The sequence below is a fragment of the Vidua chalybeata genome, chromosome 27 (genome assembly GCF_026979565.1).
Source record: "Vidua chalybeata isolate OUT-0048 chromosome 27, bVidCha1 merged haplotype, whole genome shotgun sequence".
Lineage (NCBI taxonomy): Eukaryota > Metazoa > Chordata > Aves > Passeriformes > Viduidae > Vidua > Vidua chalybeata.
In genome coordinates this window covers 2,783,355-2,809,527 of record NC_071556.1, presented here as the reverse complement: position 1 = coordinate 2,809,527, position 26,173 = coordinate 2,783,355, and the positions used below count along the sequence as shown (strand labels likewise).

The window sequence follows — 26,173 nt, the reverse complement described above, 5'->3', positions numbered from 1 at the left end:
TCCTGCCCTGTGACATTCAGTTCAGGGTTATTTTGCTCAGTGAACAGGCTGATGAGAGCAGGTTTTTCACATCCTCTGAAGAGTCCCACGATGTCTCTGGCTCCACAGAATATTCCCAGCTCCCAGCTGCTGCAGCCCAGGGCAGGACAGGAGCCTGCCAGGGCTCAGGGGCTCAGACTTCCACGGGACAGACGTCATTCCCTCCAGAGATGTCCTGATCTGATAACTTCTGATACTGACTCCAGTGAGACCAGGCTAAATTTAGCAGTAGGTTTAATCCTCAAAGAGGCCCTGGGTGCCTGCTGGGAAAAGCAAATGTTTCAGTTGCTGTTTCAGCATTTCATGTGGATTGACAGGTTTCCCCTTCCTGGTGCCTGCAGCTTTTCCATCGTGGCAGATCAGCTCCACAGATAGGGAAAGCTCTACAGGCCTTATGTATTTGTAATTAAAAAAAAAAAAAAAAAAAAAAAAAGCCCAGAGGATAATTTTACACAGAGCATTAATAATTCTTCACAGTAAATGAAGTAGCAAAAAGAGGAGGGCAAAGGGAAGAATTCCAATTTGTATAAGAAAGGGCAAAGCCAGTGCAAGAGCACCAAGCCAGAGCAACCGGTGTTCTCAGTTTCCACTTTTCCTTTTGTTATTGATGCCAATATTTACATTGTTGCACACTTTGTCCAAAGAATAAACAAATTATATAATCCAGCAAAGCAGAAAGACCCAGAGGATAAAGATGGATGTTCCCTTGGCTGTACAGAAGTTGTTCCTTTTAACACTTGCCAGGTGAGCAGCTGCCAAATGCCTGCTCCTTCCTGCAGCCTGTTCCTGGTGCTTTAAGGGTGCAAAAAAGCGTTAAAAATTAGAGCTTTATGTGTTTTAGAGTAGCACAGCTTTATCTGGCCCTTAGCTATGATTCTCTGTTTTATGGTTCTTGTGCTGTTCTTTAGAGGATGTAACTGGCTCCTGTGAGGATGCTAAGGAAGGTAAATCTGGGATAAAATGGCATTTCCTATGGCCTTAGATACTCAAGATTTTTGCTGCAGCAAAGATTTTTCTCTCGAGACATTTTAATTCTTTGTCCAAATAATGAGAAATCAGAATATACATCTATACAAGACTTTCCAGAAAGGTCTCAGAGGTAGTTTGGATTTAGTGTGAGCTGCTTCCATCCAGGAAGACAGAACACGCACAAGGCAAACCACTCACAACGGGGAAATTCTGCTGTTGATGCCAAATCCTCTGCACAGTGGATTGATATGTTCCACTTTAGGATGCTCTTAGTATTGGCCCCAAGGCATCTGGTTCATCCTGCGTGCCCAACAAGGAAATGCCAATTTAAGGGGTTTGAATTTCATCAGACATCAACACGACTTGGTAAACACCCACAAAATTACCTCGCAGCTAAGAATTTAATCCTGCTCGGAAGGCAGCAGTCTGTGAACAAGCTGTTGGGGGCTGATGGCTCAGGGAACAGGCCGAGAGTGAGAAATCGGTTCCCGTCATGCCAGAGCCCACGCTGCCATCCTGAGTCACAGTTGCTACTCACTTCACCTCTGTGATGACATCTGCGACAAAAAGATGTTGATAGTGCTAAGATCAACAGTCACGAATACCTTGGAGACTGGTCTGTCTTTCACACTTGTGCATTTGCATCTTTCACACATTATCCTTAGAAAAAAGTGCCATTTCTGTTTCTTTATCTGCTTCCTTTACTCGCCAAAAGCGAATTTGGGAAGGGAATTTTTTTAAGGAGCTTGTGAATGTCAGGAAGAATCGGTGTAAGACAGCGATTCCATCTTAGCCTTAGGGTACAGGTAGGCTATAGCCCTGGAATGCAGGAAAACAGGTCTGAGATGTTTAGAGGCTTCAACATTTTTATAGCCCGAGGAAATCCAGAATGTCCCCGGAAAAGATTTCGTTGCCTGATTTTGTTTGGTTTTGATTTGCAAATTACAGCGAGCTCCTCCAAACCCGACCACAACCTCGGCATTCCCGCAGAAAGCGAACTGCTGCTTCCCGACTATCCCAGGCCCTGGTGCTCCTCAATGGAGCTGGCAGGTCTTGGCTTTCCAAAAAAAAAAAAAAAAAAAAGCTCTGCAGGCTTGGGGACGTCTGGTGCCACTGTCCCCTGGTGCCTGAAGCAGCGAGGGAAGCTGATTTTCTTTGTGTGCGACAAGAATCGGTGACAATGGCAGGGAGATGCAGTAGGAGAAGCAGGGAACACGTCCCAGATTGTGGTGCCTTGAAATGCAGCCTAAAAAATCCATATTCAGAGTCCTGAAAGAAAAAAATCCATCTTCAGAGTCCTGGTGTTGGCTTAAATTAGATGTAGAATAATGTAGGCTAAACCCTAATGTAGGCTCGGTGCTGTTTGTCTGTCAGGCTCCCTGCCTGTTTGATTTATGACAGATTAGGATGTCTGTTAATCTCCTCTTACTTGGGTAGATGACTGTGGAGATTAATCAAGTATTGTCTGCAAAAGGAGCCCATAAATTCAGATTACTAATTTTTCATTAATTATTCCTCTGTGTACCAGAGGGATCCAGCCAGGGATAGACACCAGCTTCTTAAATCTCATTTCATGAGAAAACCAGGAAAAGCACAGCAGCTGCTCTGGCTGATACTGGTTGTCTCTCACATGCTCAGTTCAGTTTCCTGAAAAAGGCAAAAATCCACAGAAATTCGAGATTGTGGGCTTTTGTGAGAAGCAGAAAGTGGCCCTGAGTGAGGGAAGCTGCTGGGCTGGCAGAGCACCACCCTTGTTTGCACAGGACGTGGGGAAAGCAGCATTGCTTATGGGAAGAGTATCCTGAACACCTCCAGGAGCACAGATTGGAAGGAAGTGGAGCAGCAGCGTGCTGGGAATGCTGGAAACAGAGCAGCCTGGAAGGGTCACACCGCAGGATGCTCGGGGAGCAGGAAGAAGACACCTGCTCTGTCAGGGCTTCTGCTGAGGGGGCTGCACCTTCTCTCCCTCTGCCTTCCAAGGGCATCTGGACAAAGATGGGTTTTCCCTCCTTGTCCCTGAGGCAGTTTCCTGCCTCAGCCCAGGCTCTGGCCCTGGGGGTGAGCGCTGCAGCAGCCAGGGATCCCCAGCCAGGGATGTGCACCTGGGCCATGGGTGCTGTCCTGCCCTTCATGACAAAGGCAGGAGCAGCAGGCTCCACCTCCTGCCTCTGGAATTCTGCCAGCTGTAGTATTCCTCAGGAAGGGGATTTTCTTCTCTCCTGATTTCTGTCTTGCTGGGCTTGTGCATGTGATTACATTTTTATTTTCTATCTTTCCTCTTTTGGGGGCGGTTCCCCACTCCAAATGTTGCCATAATTGGGCACAGTGTAAACACTTTTTAGTGAATTCTCTCTTGCCCAGCTTGCCAGAAGGCAGAGGCAGGGCACAGGCACACTGTGACTGCCTGGGTGTTGAGGAACCTGCTTTAAATGGCTCAGAGGGCCCGAACCATCCTTGGTGCTGGTGCTAAAACACTGAGACAATTGTTTCTAAAATAGTCAGGGGTGGTGACCAGAGGGACCTCAGGTGTGCAGCACCTGACAGGGAGAACACCCAGCACCTTAGGAAGAGCCCAAGTGACAAACAGTGGTTGCTATAGAGATATTTGTCCTCTTCAAATACAGATGGATCCTGCCAGGATGCAGTGAAGTTCCAGTCAACCATTTTCTGTCAAAGTAGCTGAAATTTTCTCAGGCTTTCCTTAAAGCCAGGAGCAGGCAGCATTCTGGAGAGAGGCACCACAGACTGGTGTTCATTGCCAAAACTCATCTCCCCTTTAAGGAGAAATCTGAGAAACTGGGGAGCCTGGACAGCACCAGGAGCTTCAGTCCACACACACGCTGGGATCTCTGTGGGAAGATGGCTCCTCTTCCTTTCCAGCCTTCCAGCCTGGGCTGGATCTTTATCAGCTCGGCTTTTTTTCAGGTAAATCAGCTAAAAATTCCTGGAGCTGCTGGTGAGACAGCTGCTCAGCAGGGAAGCTGCAGTTTGCAGCTTCATTTGGGAGGGAAAGCGCCTCAGGACGGGGCAGAGATGGCAGAATTCTGCATGAAATCAGGAATTAATGGCATTGGCAGCAAAGCCACGTTCAGCCCAGGCACTACTGTGCATTTCCAGCCTGTCCAGGCACGAGGCTTTCCCAAAACCTGGACAACACACGCTGCTGCAACGTCCACTGCTGGAACAGCAAGAAGTGTTTGCGGAGAACTTCTCCTCTTGGACAATGCCCAAATATTTCCCACTTCCTCTGCCCACTGGGACACAGTTGCCAGACTGAGCTCCTAAAGTGGCAACTGGCAGTGGGTAGCAGTGACTCAGATTTTCGGGAATTACAAAACTCAGTTTCTCCCTTGTGAAAATCATTCCCTCGGACTCCATTTTAAACAAGAAAGGCTTAGAGGGGCTCTCGATTCCACAAAAAGTGCCTCCCAAGGGAAGGGAACAAAGCAGATCTCCTGCAGTGGCTGCAGAGTGGTGAATGTGCTGTTTGGACAGGGAGGTGTCTCCGGCCAGGCAGAGATCCGTGTTTGCAGAACAGTTGGAGCTGCAGCTTCTGGAAGGAATCCATGAGAACTGCAGAGAAGCTGAAATTTAAGGTTGAACTCGGTGATCTTGGAGGTCTTTTTCCAACATTAATGATTCTAGGATTAGTCAGCATGTAAGGACACAGACAGTGTTGGGGTTTTACCTACAACACCTGTCCAAGGTGTGTTGGACCTCAGGCATTTTTGGGAACAGTTTTGGGATAAGGATGTAACATGTGATCGGATTTTCACTGAAAGACAATAAATTAAACCCACTCTCTCACTGGAAGGTTTGGAATTCCTGTGGGCTGGAGTGTAAAGTGACACAAGAATTTCCTTTAACTCCTGCAGTCTTGGTGAGAGCTAATGAATTATTCCAGGGCTTTGTGCTAAGCCTCGCTCCCAGTGGGACAGCAGTGCAGACAGAATTGCCACCCCAGGGAGCTCTTTCCTCTCTGATTGGCACAGATTCATCAGTGATCACTTTTCACTCAGGCCAGTCCCAAGGAAAGCTGCAGACAGAGCCATTCCCCTTCCTAATTTTAGCACTCCCTCTTGTACTACTTTATCACATGACTCTGTAATGCCATGAAAGTTTACATAATTTTGGGGAGAGAATATGCCAGTTCTGAAGTAATTTTAATCTCATATGTAAAACAGACCTTTATATTTGTTGTATAAAAATACAGATTTATTTATATTCCCTTTATTTGGGAAATTCCCTTTATTTATATAAAAATATATTTACATGTTGTCCTGGTTCAGGGTAAATTTGGGAGAGACGATTGGGGATAAAAGCATCATACAGTCAACCTAGGATACATGTTTAAATTTATAGTTATATTTACAATTATTTATACATATATTCCTTTTGTTTATATATCTTCTATATATTTTAATTTTGCATGTATGAAAAGTATCCATGAACATAATATTGTGTATCAATGAACAGGACAGGCTGCTAGGAGAGAGCTCTCATGCTTGTGGTTGTGTGCATGTATGTGCTTAATTTCTTTCTATTTGCTTTGTCTTCTTAATTTATCTGAATTTTCCCTAGCTGGCTGTTTAATTTAATTCAGTGAATGCTTCACTTAAAAGGTGTCACACAGATTTTTCTGGAAAGTGGGAATCTCTCTTGTAAAAGGCACAGCAGGGGAAGCAGTGTAAGAATTTCAGACTCACTGTGTATGAAAAGCTTCCCTGGGAGCAGAATTGCCTTTTATTAGGGCTCTTTCTCACTGCTGAGCTGGCCAACAGCACAGTGTGGGGGTTTAAAATGGGCTGGAGGATTTGCTGCAGCAAGGTGTAAGAAATGTGTTTTTCTGGATCAATGCTGCTGTGCTGTATTCTGTAACCAAGCAATCCAAAATGTCTCGATGCAGAGTTTTCATGTTCTTATTTTAACCATAGAATCCTGGATTGGTTTGGGTTGGAAGGGACCTTAAAAAGGGACCTTAAAGCCCATCCAGTGCCACCCCTGCCATGGCAGGGACACCTTTCACTGTCCCAGGCTGCTCCCAGCCCTGTCCAGCCTGGCCTTGGGCACTGCCAGGGATCCAGGGGCAGCCACAGCTGCTCTGGGCACCCTGTGCCAGGGCCTGCCCACCCTGCCAGGGAACAATTCCTGCCCAATATCCCAGAAAAATCTCCCCTTTCCCAGTGGGAGCCATTCCCTGTGTCCTGTCCCTCCAGGCCTTGTCCTAAGGGCTGCTTCCATCCAGCACCAGGCTGCTCCCTGTGACTCTCCCAGGCACAGGTGGGATTGTTGGGGTGCCTGTGCAGAGCCAGGGGTTGGACTCTGTGATCCTTGTGGGTCCCTTCCCACTCAGGATATTCTGGAATTCTATGTAATGATTCTGTGATTCACATTCCTGACTTGAGAGGTGAAATCCTGGCTATGGAGAGAGATGCTCTCCTGGAGAAGGTGTATCCAGAGGCACAGGCCCCATGGTTGAGGGAAATCACTTCTCTCCTTTCTGTCCTGTCCAAAGGCCATCAAATGTGTGTGATGGACCAAAAAATACTCCCAAAATGCTCATAGATTTTCCATCTCCTCAGAAGTAAAATACTGCTGTACCAATTTCCTAGAACTTTTGAATCAAGAGTATTTTGTGTGATTGAGTTGTCTGGATTTCAAGGCTGAGGTGGCTTGATTTAGGTGGATCATCACCTTCAAACACCTGGACATGAGGGTTTATAGCATCTTTTCATTTCTGTATTCAAGTGGGAAAAAAGTGCCATGTATAGATTCCACTGGATATACTTCAGGGGTAATTTAATCCTAATTAGACTAATTTGCACAGAATTTCTAGCATAAAACAGGCTACTGAAACATGGGGGATCCTTCTGTGGCAGAATCTAGGCTTGAAATGTTGCAGCAAATAACCTGCAGTCACGAGGTTATTTGTCCTGAAAGACCAAGTTTTTTACTGGGTCATCCATGGTCCAAAATCCCCAGGTTTTTCATAGAAATCCTTAGCAAGAGGTTTTGAATATCTCAGTGTCTCTTGCAGAGTTCTGGCAATTAGAGTTGCATGTCCTTGCCTGTGTGAGGGGGTTGGAATGGGATGATCCTTAAGGTCCCTTCCAACCCTTCTGTGATTCTCTACTGCTGATGTTCACACTTGTCTAAAAATCAAAGTTAATTTTTCCCATATCACTGATTTTACATTAGTAGTGACTCCATACTGCTGAGGTTTGCTCAGTAACTAGGGAAAAAAAACCACAAATCCCCCTTGCAAAGAAGCAGAAATGAAAATGCCATAGCAACCAGCAGGGACAGAGCAGGGTGTCACTCTGCAGGCTGGCACCAGCTCCCTGCTTCTGTCTCAAATCCTCTGCTCACTCCTAAGCCCTGAGAGCTCCCCAGCCCAGCTCAGTGTCCTTGAAATGACTGAAGTCCTTGAAGGCTGTCCTTTGGTTACAGCCCTGAAGAGAAATCCACACCCAGAGCTTTAAGCCTTGCACAAGGGGAGGCTCAGACACCTGCACAAGTGCCAGGTGGCTTCCTTGAGTTGTTTTGGCTTTAGAATAGGGAGAAAGTTTTGCTGAACTAAGAGAATAAACACACAAAGTCTCAGGGGGAATAACTGAAGGCACAAGTTTCCTCAGGGAAAAATCCACACCATTACATATCCCAAGTTTTACAGTGGAGCCATCCCTACATGACCTGATCAGGCCAGCTCAGCTCAGCTCATTTCACACTGTACACCACAAAATACAGCTATGGCTGCTCTCACAGGCTCACCAGAGCCGTGTCCTGAAAGATTTTTCTGTCTCTGCCCTCTCAGGGATGAGCATAATCCACACAGAAGTGTTGGCCAGGCTTCTTCCTTGGTGCTTTCCTACCTGGAGCTCGTGGGGCAGCTGTGGCAGCAGTGCCTGAGCTGCTGCAGGGTCTGTCCCTACCCCGGGCTCATCCCACTGTGTGGATTTCTCCACAGGGTTGTGTGTAGGATCCTACCTCTCCTCAAAGGTAGGATCATTTCTGGGGCAGATACAGCCCAACAATATTTCTAATTATCCCTCTGTTATGAATGAGATGCAAGAAACACAATAAACAGGAAGGAAGAATTGATTGGGTTTTTCTGAGGAAGAACAGACAATCCTGTGCCCCTCATCCACAGGAAGGTGATTGAGGACTGTTCTTTGGGATGCATATCCTGGATAATGAACCTGCCTCTGCCAGAAATCAAATTCCAGATGTGCAGACTGTGATCCATGGCAGCAGAAACAGCACAGGTTCCTTTTTCAAACACTTCCACACGCCTCACCTCAGCTATCAAGAGAGGGGCTCTCAAAATGAGGGATTTTCTCTGCAAGAAACACAATAAATTTGGAGGAGAAAAGCCCAGTTTCTGTAGGACCCCAGCTTGGAGACAAAGGCAGGAGGAAGGTCCCATGCCTTTGTGCTGGCCATGCCCTGGCCCCATTGGCAGCTGCTTCCACAAATGAGGGGAAAGTGGGTCATTTAGTCGCCAGGACAACAACAGCACACACTGACCTAGATACGTCTGCAGGAACCTAATCTTGCTCCTGGCAAAGACCACGGGGTTCAGACAGGACCAGGGGTTCCAGCTGGGGAAACACAGCACATTCACAAGCTCAAAAATGTCCTTTTTCTGTCTGTGGCAGCAAGAGCAGCCTCTCCCTCCTCTCAGTGTGTCACAGCAGTGGCACTTGGTCCCGATTGCCAGCTGCTGGTGGCAGCTTCCCGGGATGGCTCCGTGATTGTCTGGAATATGGAAGTTTTTGAGATGCTGCATGCACTTCCTGGGCATCTGCTGAGCCCTCTCCACTTTTTGAGGCTGGAAGGCTGCTTTCATGCCTGAGAAGAGCTGTGACAGCTTGGCAGTCCTGGAGCTTTAGGCACACAGAGATCTCCCAGCCACGAGCGTTCTCCTAAATCCCAAAAGCACCAAGAATCCCTCATTTTGAGAGCCCCTCTCTTACTTGATAGCTGAGGTGAGGCGTGTGGAAGTGTTTGAAAAAGGAACCTGTGCTGTTTCTGCTGCCATGGATCACAGTCTGCACATCTGGAATTTGATTTCATTATTCAGGATTTGCATCCCAAAGAACAGTCCTCACATCACCTTCCTGTGGATGAGGGGCACAGGATTGTCTGTTCTTCCTCAGGTACAAAGGTACAGTCAGCTTTTACCTTAAAGGGGCTGAAAGAACCACAAATTGGCAGCCACAACCTTGAAGGCTGTAGCTTGTGACAGGTGAAAATTTGAAATATGAATAATACATTCATAATAAGCCATTTCCCAAGTAAAGAAGCCAACCATGAGCCTCATCTGAGGGCAGACAGAGTAGGAACAGTCTCTCAGATTTCCTTGTTCCACAGGTGAAGGGTGTGACACATCTGCCTGAGAGAGATGCTTGGAAATAGCTGAGCAAAGCCTTCCTTTTCATGGGAATGATCCCTGGGACAGCCCTTGTCTGCCCACTGAACTGCAGGCAGGATGTCACTGTCATCCTTCCCCCAGAGCCACATGGCAATCAAGGGGCAGGAGAAGCAGCTTGCCACAGCCCAGGGTGATTTAGTCCTGGCAGATCCACAGGCCCAGCCACACCATCAGATCCCTGATTTCCTTGGAGATCACAGAGTCACCCACAGGGATTCAGTCCTTCAGGAGTGCCCTGGGGCCCAAAGGCTCCCTTTGGAAGGTCACAGATCTCCTGCTTGGCAGGAGCCCGTGGTCTCTTGGAGCTCTGTCAGCAGCAACTTGAGCTGAGCTATTCTGAGGCACCTCGAGCTGAGTGTCAATGGTTAACTGACATCCAGCTCCCAGGATTCCCAAGGAGAACACCCAAATCCTGACAAACTGACAGGCACAAGCTTTTCCCAGCACCCAGGGCTGGTTTGGGAGCATCCTTACAGCTGGATTCACCAGCCAGGTGTTGGTGCTGGCAGGGGCTGAGGGCTGGGAACTCTGCTCTGGCAGAAAACAAAACTCACAGGAGTTACCTGCAGCTGGTTCTGCTCATGTCACCACATGGCACAAACCAAGAAAGAGGATGAGACTTCTCAAGTTAATAATAGTAATAGAAAACAGAAATTGGGCCAGCTTAGGAGAATCCAGGAGGAAAAAAAAAATAAAAGTGGTGCAGGAGGTTGATCAATGCTGATTTTCTTTGAGCTGACAACACACCAAGGACATCTGTGAGCTACTCTTTTCCACAGGTGGAATAAAGGGCTTTACTCTCTCCTGCCAGGCTCTTTCCTGCACAGCTATGAGTGCTTCATAACCTAGGAGCTGTATTTGGCACCCACTACCATTCCAGCATCACTCCTGTAAAAAATCTGTATTTATTATCTCTATTCTTAAGCACTGAATAACCACTGAACACTCTAAAACATCTCCACTTCAACCTGTATTTAGCAGCACAACGATCTAATGCCATTTTAAGCCCACATCTCTGCTGAAAGGCCTTTGCAGTGCCTGCTTCTCCAAAGTTGAGAAATACTTGTATGCTGGGTCACTCAATCAATCCATCACAGTCTGGGATGTTCAAAGCAGTAACTGTGAAAGAAAAAGTCTTTATTAATTAAATCCTTCCTGTATGAAGGGAAATAGGTCACAGGGCAGCAGTTTGTGCACGTATCAGAACAGGGGATGAGATATCAAATCCAGAGGCCGTGTGTGAGCATCCTGCCTGGAAGCTGCAAACAGCTGGAATATTCCAGCACAACACAGAGAAAAATATTCTGAGTTCAAATACCAGCAGCAAGTTTAAAGGCAAAGCAAGAAAGGCTTCTGCAATTTTCTGTGATACAAACCATCGGTAATGCTTTAAGGAAAAACAAACCACATGGCTTATTTTTCCCTCCTCTCCTCCTTGCTCTTCATGTAACTCAGTTTTACTGAGTTCAAATTGCCTGCTGACAGGGACCGCTGGGAGAAGTGACATATTTTAAGCCCCCATTTATCCTGCTACCCCAGAGCAACCCTTGAGCTCAGAGCACACCAGTGAAGGGCTCCCCGGGCTCCCCCAGCCCCTCGGCTCCCTCAAACCCCCCCGGGACTCTCCCAAACCCCCTCATGGCTCTTCTCACCCCGGCTCCTCCACACCCCCTGGCTCTTCCAGCCCCTGGGGCTCCCCCAGCCCTCGTTCCTCAAGCTCCCCACAGCCCCCACCAGCCCTCCCGGCCTTCCCCAGCCACGCCAGGGCTCCTCCAGCCCCGTCCGAACCCCTCCAACACCCCTCGGCTCCCTCAGCCCCGCAGCACCAGACGCGGGTCCTCCAGCCCCGGCAGTTCCAGTTCTCAGCCCGCGGCTCCTGCAGCCTCCCTGGGATGCCGCAGCCCCCTCAGGGCCCCGCAGAGCCGCGGGCTCCTCCAGCCCGGGCCCCGCGGGCGCCGCTCCCGCTCAGCCCGGGCGCTCCCTGAGGCGCCGCTCCCGCCGCGCCGCTCGAGCGGCCGGAAGCGGCGCTGGGGGCGTGGCCTGCCACGAACGGGGGCGTGGCCACACACTGTAGACGGCGATGAGGCGTGGCCTATAGCGAGGCGTGGCCAATCGGAGGGCGGAGGAACGGAGGGGGGCGGGTCTTGCCGCGGGGGCGTGGCCTGGGCCGTGCGCGCTGACGCAGCGGCCGCGCGCGCCGCCGGGGCCGCGCTCGCCCGCCCGACTCCAACATGGCGGCGGGGGGCGGCGGCGGCCGCGGGGCCGGCGGGGGCAGCGCCCCGCGCTGGGGCGGCGGCGGCGGCCGGGCCGCGCCGCACGAGAAACTGCCGGTGCACGTGAGTGCGGGGGCCGCCCCGGCGGCCGCCATCGCCCCTTCCCCACCCTCCCCGCCCCCGCGAATGGCCGCTCCTCGCCCCCCCCCCCCCCCCCCCGGGACGGCCCCGCCCGCCCCCGCCGTGACCAGCCCTGTCCCGGCCGCGGTGCCGAACTCGCCCCCCAGGGCTTGTGCATCACCCGCCGGTATCGTGGGGTGTCCCGGGGGCTTGTCCCCCTCGCGCCGGGGGCTTCCCCGCCCTCCTCCGCTGGTTCCGTGCGGTCCCCTGGGGCCGCATCCTGTTCCTCCGGTTCCGTGTCCTGTTCCCCCGGTACCGTGAGGGCTCCCCGGGCCTGTTCCCCCCTCCCCTGAGCCATTCCCCTCTCCCCGGCCCTGCTGTTCCTCTCCGGTACCGCGGTCATCCTCCCCAGGGACCTGTTCCCGGCTCCCCGGTACCGTGCCCCCCTCCGTGCCTCGACACCCCCGAGCACGGGAAGCCCACCGGGGCCTGCCGTCCTCCGGCCCCCTCACCCGGTACCGGGTGCCCTCCGCCGGTGCTGCGGGCCTCCCCCGGGGCCGGTTCACACCCCCTGCAGTGTCTTGAGGTGGCCCCGCCGCAGTTCTGGTGCCGTGGGGGGCTCCAGGGCGTGTTCCCCAGCGTGTTCTCACCCCACAGGTGGAGGATGCGCTCTCCTACCTGGACCAGGTGAAGATCCGCTTTGGCAGCGACCCTGCCACCTACAACGGCTTCCTGGAGATCATGAAGGAGTTCAAGAGCCAGAGGTAAAGCCAAGGTCCTGCACCCCAGGGTGCTCCGGGGAGCTCCTCAGCCTTTCACAGAATCCCAGAATATCCTGAGCTGGGAGGGACCCTCAGGGATCAAATCCAGCCCTGTCCTGCACAGCCACCCCACCAAGCCCACCCTGAGCATCCCTGAGAGCGCTGGCCAAACGCTCCTGGAGCTCTGGCAGCCTCGGGGCCGGGACCATTCCCTGGGGAGCCTGGGCAGTGCCAGCAGCCTCGGGGGGAAGAACCTTTCCCTGAGCTCCATGCCAAGCCCTGGCACAGCTCCAGCCATTCTCTCAGGTCTCAGCCTTTGTGGGGTCTCATTACCTGTGCAGAGCCCCCCAGCCTTCACCCCATCATTCCCCCTCTGCACACTCACTGCCCTGTCCCTCGGTGGTGCAAATTTGCAAAAGCAAATCTGCTTTTGCTTTCCACTCTGAAACACAGATCTGGGAAATAAGTGAAGCAGCCTGAGCAGAACCTGTGACCTGCCAGCCCTGGAGGTGCTGGCTGTCTGTCCTGCCCCTTTGCCAACCTGCACACTCATCTCTCCTCTCCATGGGTAACATTCCCAGGGTGAAGCTGCAGTGGTCATTCTTTCTAATTGGGCTAATTTTTTTTTTTTTTTTTAAGAATTGCATCCCTAATTTACCAGATACTTCACATTTATTTTGGCATTTTCTGGGCTTAACTTGTGTTTCTGATTTGGATAAAAGTAACAAACTCCTCTCAATTTTAGCATTGACACACCTGGAGTCATCCGACGTGTTTCTCAGCTTTTCCATGAGCATCCTGACCTCATTGTAGGATTCAATGCATTTCTTCCTTTGGGCTACAGGATAGAAATTCCAAAGAATGGGAAATTAAGTATACAGTCACCTTTGAATAGTCAGGTAGGTCACAGAACCTTTATTCTCTAAGTAAACTGTTCCATGTGTCACTGGACACGTCTGCACAGTTTAGGCTGTGGAGATTTATGTGTAGTGCACGTTGCTGATGTTTTTAGATGGTTTTTAAAGCCTGTGAGAATGGGTGTAATATAAATTTAAATGTTTATTCAAAGAATCATAGAGTGCTCTGGATTGCAAGGGCCCTTAAAGATCACCTAGTTCCAACCTCCAATTTATTCTCAAACCAGGTAGTTTGACTTACCCAGGAATGATGATTCTGTGTGGAAACACCATTTCAATACCAAATATTTCAGTCGTGTTTGGAAACTGAAATTGGAATTGGCTTGACCTTGTTCCCAGTAGGGGTTGTGGGTAGTGGAAAAATTCAAGGGGTGATCCTGGAAGAATTGCACTTCCAGTCTTCCACTGAGAAACCAGGAAACTTGTTTAGGAAACAGGCAAAGGAACTGTGAAACCATTGAATTGTTTAAATTGGGAAAGGTCTTTAAGATCATGGAATCCTCATCAGGTACTTTTGGTGTGAAATACTCTTGCTGGGATACAGATGGATGTTGTCCCTGCTTGTTTCTTGTTGTTACTGTGTGGTTGTGGAGCTGAAATAGAGCCATAAACTGAATTCTGCTGATAAACTTGTAGTGTAACTCTAGTTAGCAGCAGGAACTACCTTTTAAATCTCAGCTCCCTCAGATCTCTGTGTTGTTTAGCAATTAACACCTGTAAGGGCCACATGTTTATTATGCCCCTTAACACTGGCAGCTCCTCTGCAATAACCAGTGGTAGCAGAACCTGCAGTGGTGGTTGGTGCAGCCTCTCAGCTGAGGCCAATAAGGCTGTGACAGCCACAAATCAGGTGGTTCCTACACCAGGGAGAACTCCAGGCATTATTTTAACTGATGGAGTTAATAAACCAGGTAGGGAAATTGGTGACTGAAATCCTTTTTCTTACTTCTTCTCGTGACAATATTTTTTAGCTGGAGACTTGCCAGCACTGCTGCTGGGTTGTTGTTGAGCTGGTCCCTGATCTTTTTCCAACCCATCTCGTGTGTCCTGTGCCCTCAGGTGCCCCCAGAGCCCGTTCCCAGTGCACTCCCTGGCAGTGGGCTGGTCTTGCACTACTCCCAGGAGAACTCCCACAACCACAGCGACTGCTCCGAGGAGTTTCGGCAGCAGCTTCCCTACAAAGAAGATAAATCCCAAATTCCCTTGGAATCTGATTCCGTGGAGTTCAATAATGCCATCAGTTATGTGAATAAGATCAAAACACGTTTCCTTGACCATCCAGAGATTTACAGATCCTTTCTAGAAATTCTTCACACTTACCAGGTAAAAAGCCTTCTGTGGAAGAGGCAGTGGGTTGGCACTGGAGCTGTTGGAGTTGTGGTTGTCAAATTTAATCTCTGCCCGTTGAACAGACTTAGAGTTCCCAAGGACTTGTCTTCATAGATATTCACAGGAAATGACAAAAAGTGTGAAAACTGTGGAACTTTGCAGGGTGTAAAGAGGCTGTAGCCAGACCTGTCTTTACTCACCTTCAGTTGATTTTGTGATCCTGCATGTGAAAGGAGGCCCTGTAAGAACCTGGGGCTGCCTCAGAGTCCTTTCTATTGTGTGGCATTCGTGTTTTTTGGCTCAGGGTGAGTTTTCTGGCAGAGTGAGGGATCTTTTGACTCTCTTGAACATCTGTGTGTATCTTTTCAGAAAGAGCAGCTGAACACCAAGGGCCGACCCTTCCGGGGCATGTCAGAGGAGGAAGTGTTCACTGAAGTGGCCAATCTGTTCCGGGGACAGGAGGATCTGCTCTCAGAGTTTGGACAGTTCCTCCCAGAGGCAAAAAGGTCTTTGGTACGTGCTGAGAGCAGAGCAGGATATTGAATGCTCTGTCTGCATGTAGAATATGCAAAACATGGAAAATCATACAGCCAGTAATGAACATTGCTCCTCTTCATTGTTTGGATTTTCTCAGAACAGGTGACTTAACCACATGCTCTGTGTCCTGTTAGGACTCTTTATTTGAGAGGAGAATGTTGAAATCATTATTTATTTACTTCAGTTCACAGGAAATGGACCGTGTGAAGTGAACAGCGTCCAGAAAACTGAGCATGAGAAGAATCTGGAGCACAGCAAGAAGCGATCCAGGCCGCTGCTGCTGCGTCCTGTTTCTGGCCCAGCAAAGGTATCCTTCAGCAAGTTAGAAAACTTAGAATAACCTCATATTACTTGTGCTTAGTAATTGCTGAGATAAAGGTGTAATGAGCAGTGTCTTTGATGTATGTAGGTGTATGAGAAACAAAATTTTGAGTTATTTTAATTGCTGTAGAAAAAGGGAATCTTTAATGCATGCTTAAATGTGTGTGGTAACATGTTTGATACTAAATATCACAAACTTCTGTACTAAGTATTGGCCCTGGAAGGGGACAATTTATTGCTCCTGTGCAGAATCCCAAGTGATTCTCTTTTTTTGTTGTTTCTTCTGAGCTGGGAGACATTTGACAGAGATTGCTGTGAGGATGTGACACAGCAATGCCAGATCACTGCTGGGGAAATACAGGGTCTCAGCCTTTGTAGGGAGCTGTTCTGTGTCAACAGAGTGGAATTTGATTGCATTTGAGTCACGCATTTTAAATATAACTGCTTGTTCTTTTAACAGAAGAAAATGAAGCTGCGAGGTACCAAAGATCTGTCAGTCGCAACAGTGGGGAAATATGGGACACTGCAAGAATTTTCTTTCTTTGACAAGGTCAGTATTTGTCCTTTTCTCACATTCTCTGGACTTACCTTCAGCCTTTTGCATGGTTGTTAATTTGTTGGTTTTCCATACAATTTGTGTGTCAGCACTTAAGACGTTCCCGTGACTTTTCAAGTGGTAGAGAAAGACCAACAAAAATTAAAATAGGTGGGTTTGGAAGATAGACTGATATAGACTGATAATGAATAATTTTCTAAATACAAGTGGCATTCAGGTGCTGTGATCATCTCTCCAAACTGCTGCAGGTGCGCAGGGTGCTCAAGAGTCAGGAGGTCTATGAAAATTTTCTTCGTTGCATTGCTCTCTTCAACCAGGAGTTGGTCTCTGGCTCTGAGTTGCTCCAGCTTGTTACACCCTTTTTAGGGTAAGTTACTAACTTACCTCTCTGCCCTGTGGTACTTTGTAGATCCTACTCTGTTATTTTTTGGGCACACTGTGAACTTTTTTACAGAAGGTTTGGATTTAATTTAGAAGTATCTCCTGGGTAGCAGGCAAGAAAATGAAGTTTAATCCAAGGTGAGAAGTAATAAAATCTGAACCTTTACATTTATCTATACAGCTCTTAAGGAGTGTTGTGAGGAAGATATTTTCCTCTGTCTGTTCACACTCCCCATTTAATATCTCAAACTGCAATAAAGGTATAAACATGAAATCTGAGACCAGGGCTGTGAGAAGGATAAATAGCTCCAGCTCTGCTGTGAGCCTCCTGAGCTGTTTGGCTCGCAGCAGAAGAGGGAGAGTCAAATGGCAAAGATCAGTTTCTCCTCAGGCAATTAAGGGGAATGTTTGTGTGGTGAAGGGAAATAATTTTCCTACCTTAAGTAAAAAAAACAAACCCTAAAGCAATTCAGAGAGGATGATAACAGAGGTGAGATGTTGGTGGAAGATTTCTCCCTGCAGTGCTGAGTTTGTTTAGATATTTCTGCCTCCCTTTTATGACATGCATTAACCACCATAAAACTGTCACACTGAAATAACAAAACACTTGTGTTTTTGAAGGAAATTCCCAGAACTCTTTGCACAGTTCAAGTCCTTCCTTGGGGTGAAAGAGCTTTCCTTTGCTTCTCCGCTGAGCGACCGCTCCGGGGATGGAATGAGCCGGGAAATCGATTACGCGTCCTGCAAACGCATCGGATCCAGTTACAGGGCTCTCCCAAAAACCTACCAGCAGCCAAAGTGCAGTGGGAGGACAGCCATTTGCAAGGAGGTACTCTGGGATCAGGCTGTTCAATCCCTGAACACACATAAAAATTGGAGTGGGGCGGTTCGTGCCACAGCTGCTGCCTGTGGAGTCCCCTTTTCAGTGCTAATTCAATTTATTCAGCCAATTTATTGAAATAATACCCACATTTCACTAACTTTATCAAAACCTGTCTCAAGTCACATCTCTAATACGTGCAGACAGAAATTTATTCCTATGGACAGAAAAGAATATTAAATATCCTGGAATGAATTTTCTAGCAGTGGGCCAGTATGGCCTTTGGGAACAATTTTTCTCTGGAAGAGCCCCGTGAGGCAGTGCCTGAGGTGCCATTCCCACTGTTGTGGGGAGCTCTGTCTCCTTTATTTACAGCTGCTGATCACTGCAGAGTGATCTCTGTTTGTGAGGTGATAGTGAAGATGTTATTGAGTTTTCTGAACAGGGCCCTGCAGTTGCACACAGACCTCAAATCTGGGGAGCAGTGACCTGGGAATTAGGTCTGGAATGTCCTACAGAACCTCAGGGAAGAACTATGCAAGAAGACAGGAGAGAAAACCCTATGAGAACAGCTCTGGGCTCACAAGGCCCTGCTCAATGCCATGCCTCTGCACTGTTGCAGGTGTTAAATGATACCTGGGTTTCGTTTCCATCCTGGTCTGAAGACTCCACTTTTGTCAGCTCCAAGAAGACTCCATATGAGGAGCAGCTGCACCGCTGCGAGGACGAGCGCTTTGAGGTACCTCTGCTGCTGAGCTCCCTTTCTGCTCCCTCAGAAAGCAAAACCTCTGGATTTTGCTGGATTAATTAGTGGCCAGTTCCTGAAAGTTCTGTTGGTGTTTGTTGGTTTGAGATGGAGTTTAGTGTGCTGTGCTTGGAGTCTAATAGTTCTTCCTAGGCATGAATCCAGTTCTAAATTGCATGTGACCTTTGGGAGAGCTGGCAGAGGTCTCTTTTCCAGTAAAAACCATCCTGCTGCTTCCTGGCTCCACCCCGTGGGGCTGGAACACCTTCCACAAACCTGGGCTGCTGCTGCTCTCCGTGTTCCTGCTCTGCCTGTTCTGACACCGATTTCTGGGATCTCTCAACAGCTGGATGTTGTCCTGGAGACCAATTTAGCCACAATCCGTGTGCTGGAGAGTGTGCAGAAAAAACTGTCCCGCCTGACCCAGGAGGACCAGGAGAAGTTTCGCCTGGATGATTGTTTGGGGGGAACCTCAGAAGTGATCCAGCGCCGGGCCATCTATCGCATCTACGGTGACAAAGCACCAGAGATCATCGAGAGTCTGAAGAAAAACCCAGTTACTGCTGTCCCTGTGGTTCTTAAGAGGTAATTCCCATTGTGCTGTGTTCTTTAAGAAGCTGAAAAAAGGATTTTTAAAGCGTTTTTAAACAACAAAACATGAGGATGTAGCCTCAGGCTGTGCTGCTGGAAGTTCTGATTGGACATCAGGGGGAATTTCTTCACAGAAAGGATTGTTAAACATTGGAAAGGAGTGCCCAGGGAGGTGGTGGAGTCCCCATCCCCGGAGGTGTTCAAAAACCAATTGGACATGGCACTTGGTGCTCTGGTCTGGTTGATAAAGCAGTGATTGGTCAAAGGTTGGACTTGATGATCTCAGAGGTCTTTTTGAACCTAAATGGTTTTGTGATTCTGTAAGTGTTGTTTCAACTCATCATCACTGTTGGTGCTTCCTCAAATTAATTTATTGCTTCCAGGAATCAGTTCTGGTTTTCCACTGAAAACTTCTTGCTGCACCACAGTTGGCTGCATTAAAATGTTTTGGGTGTGTTTCTGTGTCTGTCTGTCTGTCTGAACTGACGTAGACTGTTCATTTATGCAGATTAAAAGCAAAAGAGGAAGAATGGAGGGAGGCCCAGCAGGGCTTCAACAAGATTTGGAGGGAGCAGTATGAGAAGGCCTATTTGAAATCCCTGGACCACCAGGCTGTCAACTTCAAGCAGAATGACACCAAAGCTCTGCGCTCCAAGAGCTTGCTGAATGAAATTGAGAGTGTCTATGACGAGGTGGGTATGACAGGGAATGACCCCTCCATTCCCTCCCTTGCTAGTGTGACCCAGATGTGCCCATAGCACCTGGGGCTGTGTGGAAGTGGTTGGAAATGGGGTCAAAACCAGCTGTCCCAAGCACAGGGTTAATACTGGCTTATTCCTCCTGGCAGGAATGGCTCTTGAGCATGGATTGGAAGGATCTTTATCTGTTTGTCTCTTGATTACAGCATCAGGAGCAGCATTCGGAGGGGAGGAATTCATCCACGAATGAGCCTCATCTTATCTTCATCTATGAGGACAAGCAGATTTTGGAAGATGCAGCATCTCTTATCAGCTATTATGTGAAAAGGCAGCCCACCATCCAAAAGGAGGATCAGGCAACCATCAGGCAGATTGTGCATCACTTCATACCTGAGCTGTTCTTCTCTCAGCCACCTGAACACAACATTTCTGAGGAATCAACAGATGAGGACAGAGAAAACCACCAGGGGCAGAACCTGGATACTCCTGAGCTGCGGAAAAAACACGTGCCTGGGCCTCCAAGCAGTCCTTTGGAGACCAAAGCAACCTTCTGTGATGTGACAGCTGCTGAGCCCCACAACACCCTGGATGATGTTTACAGCCTCTTCTTTGTCAATAATAATTGGTATTTCTTCCTGCGCCTTCACCAGACTCTGTGCTCCAGGCTCCTAAAGATTTATCGTCAGGCCCAGAAGCAGCTTCTGGAATATCGGACTGAGAAAGAGAGAGAGAAGCTCCTCTGTGAAGGGAGGAAAGAAAAAACCAATGATCCAGCCATGGAGCTAAGACTGAAACAACCAAGTAAGAATAATGCAGGGCTTAGTTCACTCATAATGCTCTGGGTGCCAGTGCTCCATTGTGTATGTCTGAGTCACAGGGGCCAGCAGGCAGCTCTGTGAAGGGTGTGGAGGTGCAATCCTCTGCTGTATTGGTGAGTTGTGGACACAACTCCTTCAGCAGGGCAGTCAGGGGGTGTCACAGGCTGCTTCACAGAGACTTCCTGCCAGCCCACCGTTCTCAGGTACCTCACTGTAGGAATCCGTTACTTTGATTTACAATGTAAACAGCCCCACAAAGAAATAGTTACTGCCCAGGGCAGTCCTGGAAGTGCATGAGGAAAACTGTCCCAGCCTGTCAGGGCACCTGGCAAGGATCTGCTTGTCTGTAATGTCACTCTCTGCACTGGGTTTTGTGGTTCTTGTGCAGTGCTGCCTCTTGCACTGCTTGACTTCACTCTGCCTGTTCTGTGTGTGAAATGAACTCACTTTGCTTGACTTCACTCTGCCTGTTCTGTGTGTGAAATGAACTCCCTTTTCCCTGGCCAGGTGAGGTGGAGCTGGAGGAGTACTACCCAGCCTTCCTGGACATGGTGAGGAGCCTGCTGGACGGGAACATCGACCCCACGCAGTACGAGGACACCCTGCGGGAGATGTTCACCATCCACGCCTACATCGGCTTCACCATGGACAAGCTGGTGCAGAACATCGTGCGCCAGGTGAGGGCTGGGCTGGGGCTGCACATCTCCCCTCACACACAGCCAGAATTCTCCCAGTGCCCTGCAGAGCAATGGGCACTGAGCTCAGAGCAAATCCAGAGAAAAGTTATATCTGACAGGGAAATGCCCCAGCAGAAATTTAGTGAGAGAATTCAGCTTCCGTACAGGGACCATCTTAGGGGATTTATTCTTTCTGGCCTTTCCCAATGTTTTTTGAGTTCCAGTCTTTTCAAAATTCTGCCATGCTCAAAATACATCTAAGGCAACACAAAAAATGTCAGGTCCTTCTTACTCAAATCTTTCTTCCAGCTGTAGTTTTCTAGTTAAGGCACATCAGCCCCTCACTCTCTTCTATTCCTTTTATTGCAAAGTCATGAAAAAGAGAGTGAAATGTGGGAAGTCTCTGGAGTTTGCTGCTTCAGCTGAGTGTGATGCCATACTGAATTTTACAGTCCTTTCATGACAAACTGGAGTTAACTCTTGGCCCAGGCTTGCTGACTGAACTCCCCCTTTTTTAATGGAAGCTTCACCATCTAGTGAGCGATGACATCTGCTTGAAGGTGGTTGAGCTGTACCTGAACGAGAGGAAGCGAGGAGCTGCTGGGGGTAATTTGTCATCCCGCTGTGTCCGGGCAGCAAAGGAGACCAGCTACCAGTGGAAGGCTGAACGGTGCATGGCAGATGAGAACTGCTTCAAGGTGAGACCTTGCTGCCAGGGAACTTCACAAAATCACTGAAAACCTTCAGAAAATCTCCCAGGTGGCACTTCACCTGGGAGAAGTTGGGTTTGGAAGCTCCAAGGGGAGAGAGTGAGCAATATGGAGAGAAGGAACCAAAACCAGAGCACAGACAGTGAGGAGACATTGTGGCTCACTGGGAAGCCCTGCTGTTTCTCTCCTAGCTTCTATTTGTTGTCTAAATGACTTGTGAATATGCAGCATTTTATTGTGAACCCCTGTGTAAAATATTTTCTGTAACTTTATCACAGGTCATGTTTCTCCAGAGGAAAGGACAGGTGATCATGACCATTGAGCTGCTGGATACAGAAGAAACCCAGACAGAAGATCCTGTGGAGGTCCAGGTAACACTACAGTGACCATGGAGTCTGTGTACCACAGAGCAGATGGCTAAGAATGGTTTCCCTGCTTTCTTGTTCCAAACTGTGAGGCTTTGCCAGGAGGACAGGTTTGCCTGGAGGGTGGGCAGATGACTTGTAGGGCTGTGGCCATTGACAGAAATGGTGCATTAGCAAAAGAGTATCAACATAAATCAGGCTCCGAATAATCAGCTTGGAAATAAACAGGTTCTTTGCAGTGATGTTTGTTCTGATGAGGTGAAATCTCACTGGAACTGGTCTCCCTTGTGTAGCACCTGGCAAACTACATGGAGCAGTACGTTGGGGTGGAAGGAGCTCCCAACAACCAGAATGATGGCTTCCTCCTGAAACCGGTCTTTCTGCAAAGGTGAGCTGCTCCCTGCCCTGAGCCACACCTGCAGCAGCTGCTGCTGCCTCCTCCCTGCCCGTGTGCCAGTGGGTTTGGGTGATGTGCCAGCCCTGGGGAAGTGCACTCACCTTTGAGGGGCTGCTCCAGGCCAGTGAGCTGCACGGGAATGCTGAAAGAGAAATTTATGACCACTGCACTGAGGTTTGTTCATGGAACTGTGTTTGGAATGGAGCAGGATGGACTCTGGATGGGATTCTGGGTGTACTTTGTTCCCATTTCACTAAATATTTGTCAGAGGATACGGAGCAAGATCCCAGAGAGAGCCTGAAAAACAGAATGTACAATACAAGTTCCATACTTGTGCTGTGAGCCCTGTCAGCTGAGGAGAGCACTTCACCAGGTGTGACACATGCTTTGTCATCCTTGTTTTGCTCCAGAAACCTGAAGAAGTTTCGCAAGTGGCAGTGCAAGCAGGTGAGGGCCCTGCGCAGCGAGGTCAAGAGCTCCTGGAAGCGGCTGATCGGGGTGGAGAGCGCCTGCAACGTCGACTGCCGCTTCAAGCTCAACACCCACAAGATGATGTTCATCATGAACTCCGAGGATTACATGTACAGGAGGGGAGCTCTCTGCAGAGCCAAGCAGGTACATCTCCCTTTCGTTCCCTCTGCAGCCCAGGTGGTAGGGGAGGTTGGGGGTGGGAGCCAAAATGCAGGTACCAATAATTCCGATTCCACAATACCAATTGCAGGAATTGTGGCTGGATTCCTCCTGCAAGCTGCACCCAAAAGTTACTGCTCTGTGTTGGGTGTAACACGGAGGAGAACTGGTAAATGCTCTGTACTTTGGATTAGCTTAGCAGCCTTTTCTTTACATGCAAATTTTAAGTGGAGTGGCAAACATTAGGAAATAGGGATGGTTAAACAGTCTGCGGTTTCCTGTTTCCCTTTGTGCTGTTCCCAAAGCATTGCACACCTCAGGTAGAGCTGAGGGCTTTGGCTTTTCCCCCAGGAACCTCTCAGTGATCTTTACTGCCTGCTCCCAGGTCCAGCCCGTGGTGCTGCTGAAGCACCACCAGCAGTTCGAGGAGTGGCACAACCGGTGGCTGGAGGAGAACGTGTCCATGGAGGCCGTGGACATGGTTCAAGACTGGCTGATGGGGGATGAGGACGAGGAGATGGTGCCCTGCAAAACCACCTGTGAGACAGTGAACATCCACGGGGTGCCAGTGAACAGATACAGAGTGCAGTACAGCCGCCGTCCTGCTTCACCCTGAGCACCCAGACAAGGCTCTGCTGGTGAAGCACGTTTGCTATGAGAGTAGTGGTGGGAATGCAATGTATGTATTAATGATATTTATCCAAACAGCATTTTACTTTGGATTATCATGTATTTTCCATATGGCATAGACTTGTCTCCTTGCAGTGTAATCCTCCAGCCATCATGAAGAGACTTTGGAAAGCTTTTATGGGAAGGGGGCTCTTGGCATTGCCACACACTTTTTTTAGTAGTTTCCTGGCTTTAGGCCACTGCTGACCAGCTCAGTGAGGGGGTGAACTACCACTAGTGGCTTTGTTGGAGAGGTGGAGCTGGGCTGGTGTTTGAGCAGATGCTGGCAGTTGCTTCCACTTCCAAGGGTTTGATATGCCCTATCTTCCTGACTTTGTGCTGTCTTGGAGCCTGCAGAACTCTTCACTGTACCCTGGGAGTGCCAGCGGGGCTGAGAGCCCCTGGCACAGGGGGGCTTCGCTATCCCTGTGAACCAACAAAGCAACAAATGACTCTTGTTCCTGGTGCTCTGGTGAGAAAAATGCCAAAACTGACACGGGGATGGCCAGCACTCAAGGCTCTGATGCTCCCTCATCAACCAAGTGTTCTGGAGCATGAACCGAGGGGAGGAACTCTGAGCTGTGGTGCTGGGGTGGGAGCGATGCCCGACCCGAGATCGCCCAGCCGCCAGCATTGCTTTGGGAGCTGAGGAGCTGCTGCAGACTCTGCCTTCCAGAATATCCACGAGGAGGAATATCCACGGGGAAGGAATGTCCATTGCGAGGTCTGGCCTGGTTTTTGGGTTTGTGTTTTGCGTGTTGGTGGGCAGCTCCGGAGCTGGGCGTTTCCCTGTGCATGGCCTGCCCCCGGCGCTCCGCGGGGCTGCACCACATCGGTGACATCGGCAGATGGAGCTCCCGGAGCACAGCTGGGAGCTGAGCTCCGGCCCACGGACTCTCCTGTTTCTGCTGGGTCAGCACAGGCGCTGCGTTTGCAGGGACACACGGAAACCTGCGAGGAGCAGAGTTGAGATCCAGCCACAACCATCCTGGACGAGCATCCATACTGCTATCGAAGCTTTTTTTGCCATGAAACCTAACACAGCCTGCCCTGATCCATGCAGAACACTACATCTGACTTAATCTAGTGAGAAATCAAGGAAATTTACTCATGTTTGTCCTGCAGCCCCACTGTGACTTCACTCCTGTTTTTCAGGGGCCAAGGGCAAGCACGCTGTCCATGGAGTGTATTACAAACATAACGTTTTGAGGCATACCCAGCCTCCTTTCAGCTTTGCTTCCAACGTTTCCCTGGCTTTTGGGGCAATAACCCCCCCACCCCGAAACTTTCCGTGGCTTTGATTTTTAGGTTATGATTTCTGCCAGACCTAAGGAGCAGCCTGTAGGATTTGTCCTGGGTTATTTCCACTGTACGACATTTGGTTTCGCAATTGTCTCACTTGACAGTAGAAAAATTGGCCTTTGGGGTATGTTTAATAGGAAACTGTCCCAAGTCTTTGTCTTTTCTGCAAAATAATCTGTGGGAGGGAAGGAGGGAGGCCAGTCTCTGGCATTCATGGCCACTTGCACAACCACTGCCAGCAGAGACTTTCATCAAGAGCCCGTGTTCTCCTGGGCAGGGTCTCTGCTAAACTTTGGTTTAATGTTCTGAAGGTCCTTCCCCTGCCCTCATTGCAGTGATAAGAGACCACGAGGCTCTGCAAGGGCTGGGGGGAGCAGGGGGACAAGCCCAGTGCAAAGCACAGTGTCCCCCTTTCCCTTCCAGCCAGCTCACCAAAACACACCTCAGTCCTGCTCACCTCTCTGCTGGCTCCCAGTGGAGATGACAATTGTGCCAAATTTTATGGTTTTATGATACAGAAAACTGTTTACTAGAAAATAGGTGGCAACTTGTGGCTTAAAATGCATTTGATTCCAGGTGTACCAAGGTGGGCAACACGCCTGGGCACCGTCCTGTTCCATCAACCCATTCTAAGTGTACTTCAGGTATTTTTAAGCATCCTTATTTTGTAAACCTTAATTTATAATCGGAACTGATTAAGGAAGACTTCTGCCCTTTACAGTGCTATTGTCTCGAAGCTGAGAGTAGCAAGGGACATGAGGGGAATATCAGGCAGTTTGAGAGGGGCTTGTTCATGTCTGAGGGTTTCAGCTGTGTATCTGCACGACCTTGAGTCAAGAGTTTGTTCTTCCATTTGTTTGAAGGATCTTTGCTTTTGGGCTTGTAATTGCTTTGCCAGCTCCTTGAATGTAGTTTTTTTTATATTTATTTGCACATTCAAGTAAAATAAAATATTGATTTTAAAAGTCTGCAGCTTTCACTGTTTTACGTTTCTTTCCAACTAATTTAAACTTTGTGACAACCCCCAGAATTCATTGTCTTTTACCTGAAACTGGATTTTAAATGGTAGAAAAATGCAATGGAAAGGTTGAAGTTGCTGGACAGGCTGCAGGGTGTGCTGATGCATCTGTGTGTCAGCAAGTGCTGTGTGAGGGTGTGAGCAGTGCACTCGCTG

The 26,173-nt window shown here is 49.0% G+C and overlaps 1 protein-coding gene and 1 long non-coding RNA gene across 4 annotated transcripts; one reads left to right on the top strand and one right to left on the bottom strand.

Moving 5' to 3' along the window:
* Positions 1-10,399: 10,399 nt before the first annotated feature.
* LOC128800629 (uncharacterized) lies at positions 10,400-11,482 on the bottom strand. The gene is made up of 2 exons (XR_008435018.1): positions 11,269-11,482; positions 10,400-10,561 (listed from the first exon to the last, which is right to left on the bottom strand). It is a non-coding gene; the product is annotated as an uncharacterized LOC128800629 (long non-coding RNA).
* A 191-nt stretch (positions 11,483-11,673) lies between these two features.
* Positions 11,674-25,967, top strand: SIN3B (SIN3 transcription regulator family member B). 3 transcript variants are annotated; one of them, XM_053965835.1, is made up of 19 exons: positions 11,674-11,778; positions 12,433-12,539; positions 13,282-13,435; positions 14,513-14,776; positions 15,152-15,295; positions 15,504-15,626; positions 16,101-16,190; positions 16,445-16,563; positions 17,199-17,406; positions 18,020-18,136; positions 18,489-18,727; positions 19,242-19,425; positions 19,638-20,232; positions 20,757-20,926; positions 21,451-21,624; positions 21,915-22,007; positions 22,295-22,389; positions 22,809-23,013; positions 23,414-25,967. In XM_053965835.1, the coding sequence occupies exons 1-19, from the start codon at positions 11,674-11,676 to the stop codon at positions 23,642-23,644; spliced, it is 3,417 nt and encodes a 1,138-aa protein (XP_053821810.1). In that variant the 3' UTR covers positions 23,645-25,967. The 3 variants fall into 3 exon arrangements, with proteins under 3 accessions (XP_053821810.1, XP_053821811.1, XP_053821812.1); XM_053965836.1 differs by lacking the exon at positions 11,674-11,778 and adding an exon at positions 11,882-11,962; XM_053965837.1 differs by lacking the exon at positions 11,674-11,778 and adding an exon at positions 12,020-12,087.
* Positions 25,968-26,173: the final 206 nt, after the last annotated feature.

Bases quoted from the DNA above. Each gene is read 5' to 3' on its own strand.
- SIN3B (XM_053965835.1), top strand. From the start codon at position 11,674: ATGGCGGCGGGGGGCGGCGGCGGCCGCGGGGCCGGCGGGGGCAGCGCC. The intron at 20,233-20,756 runs GTAAGAATAATG...TTCCCTGGCCAG, and splicing joins GCTAAGACTGAAACAACCAA to GTGAGGTGGAGCTGGAGGAG. The intron at 20,927-21,450 runs GTGAGGGCTGGG...TTTTAATGGAAG, and splicing joins TGCAGAACATCGTGCGCCAG to CTTCACCATCTAGTGAGCGA.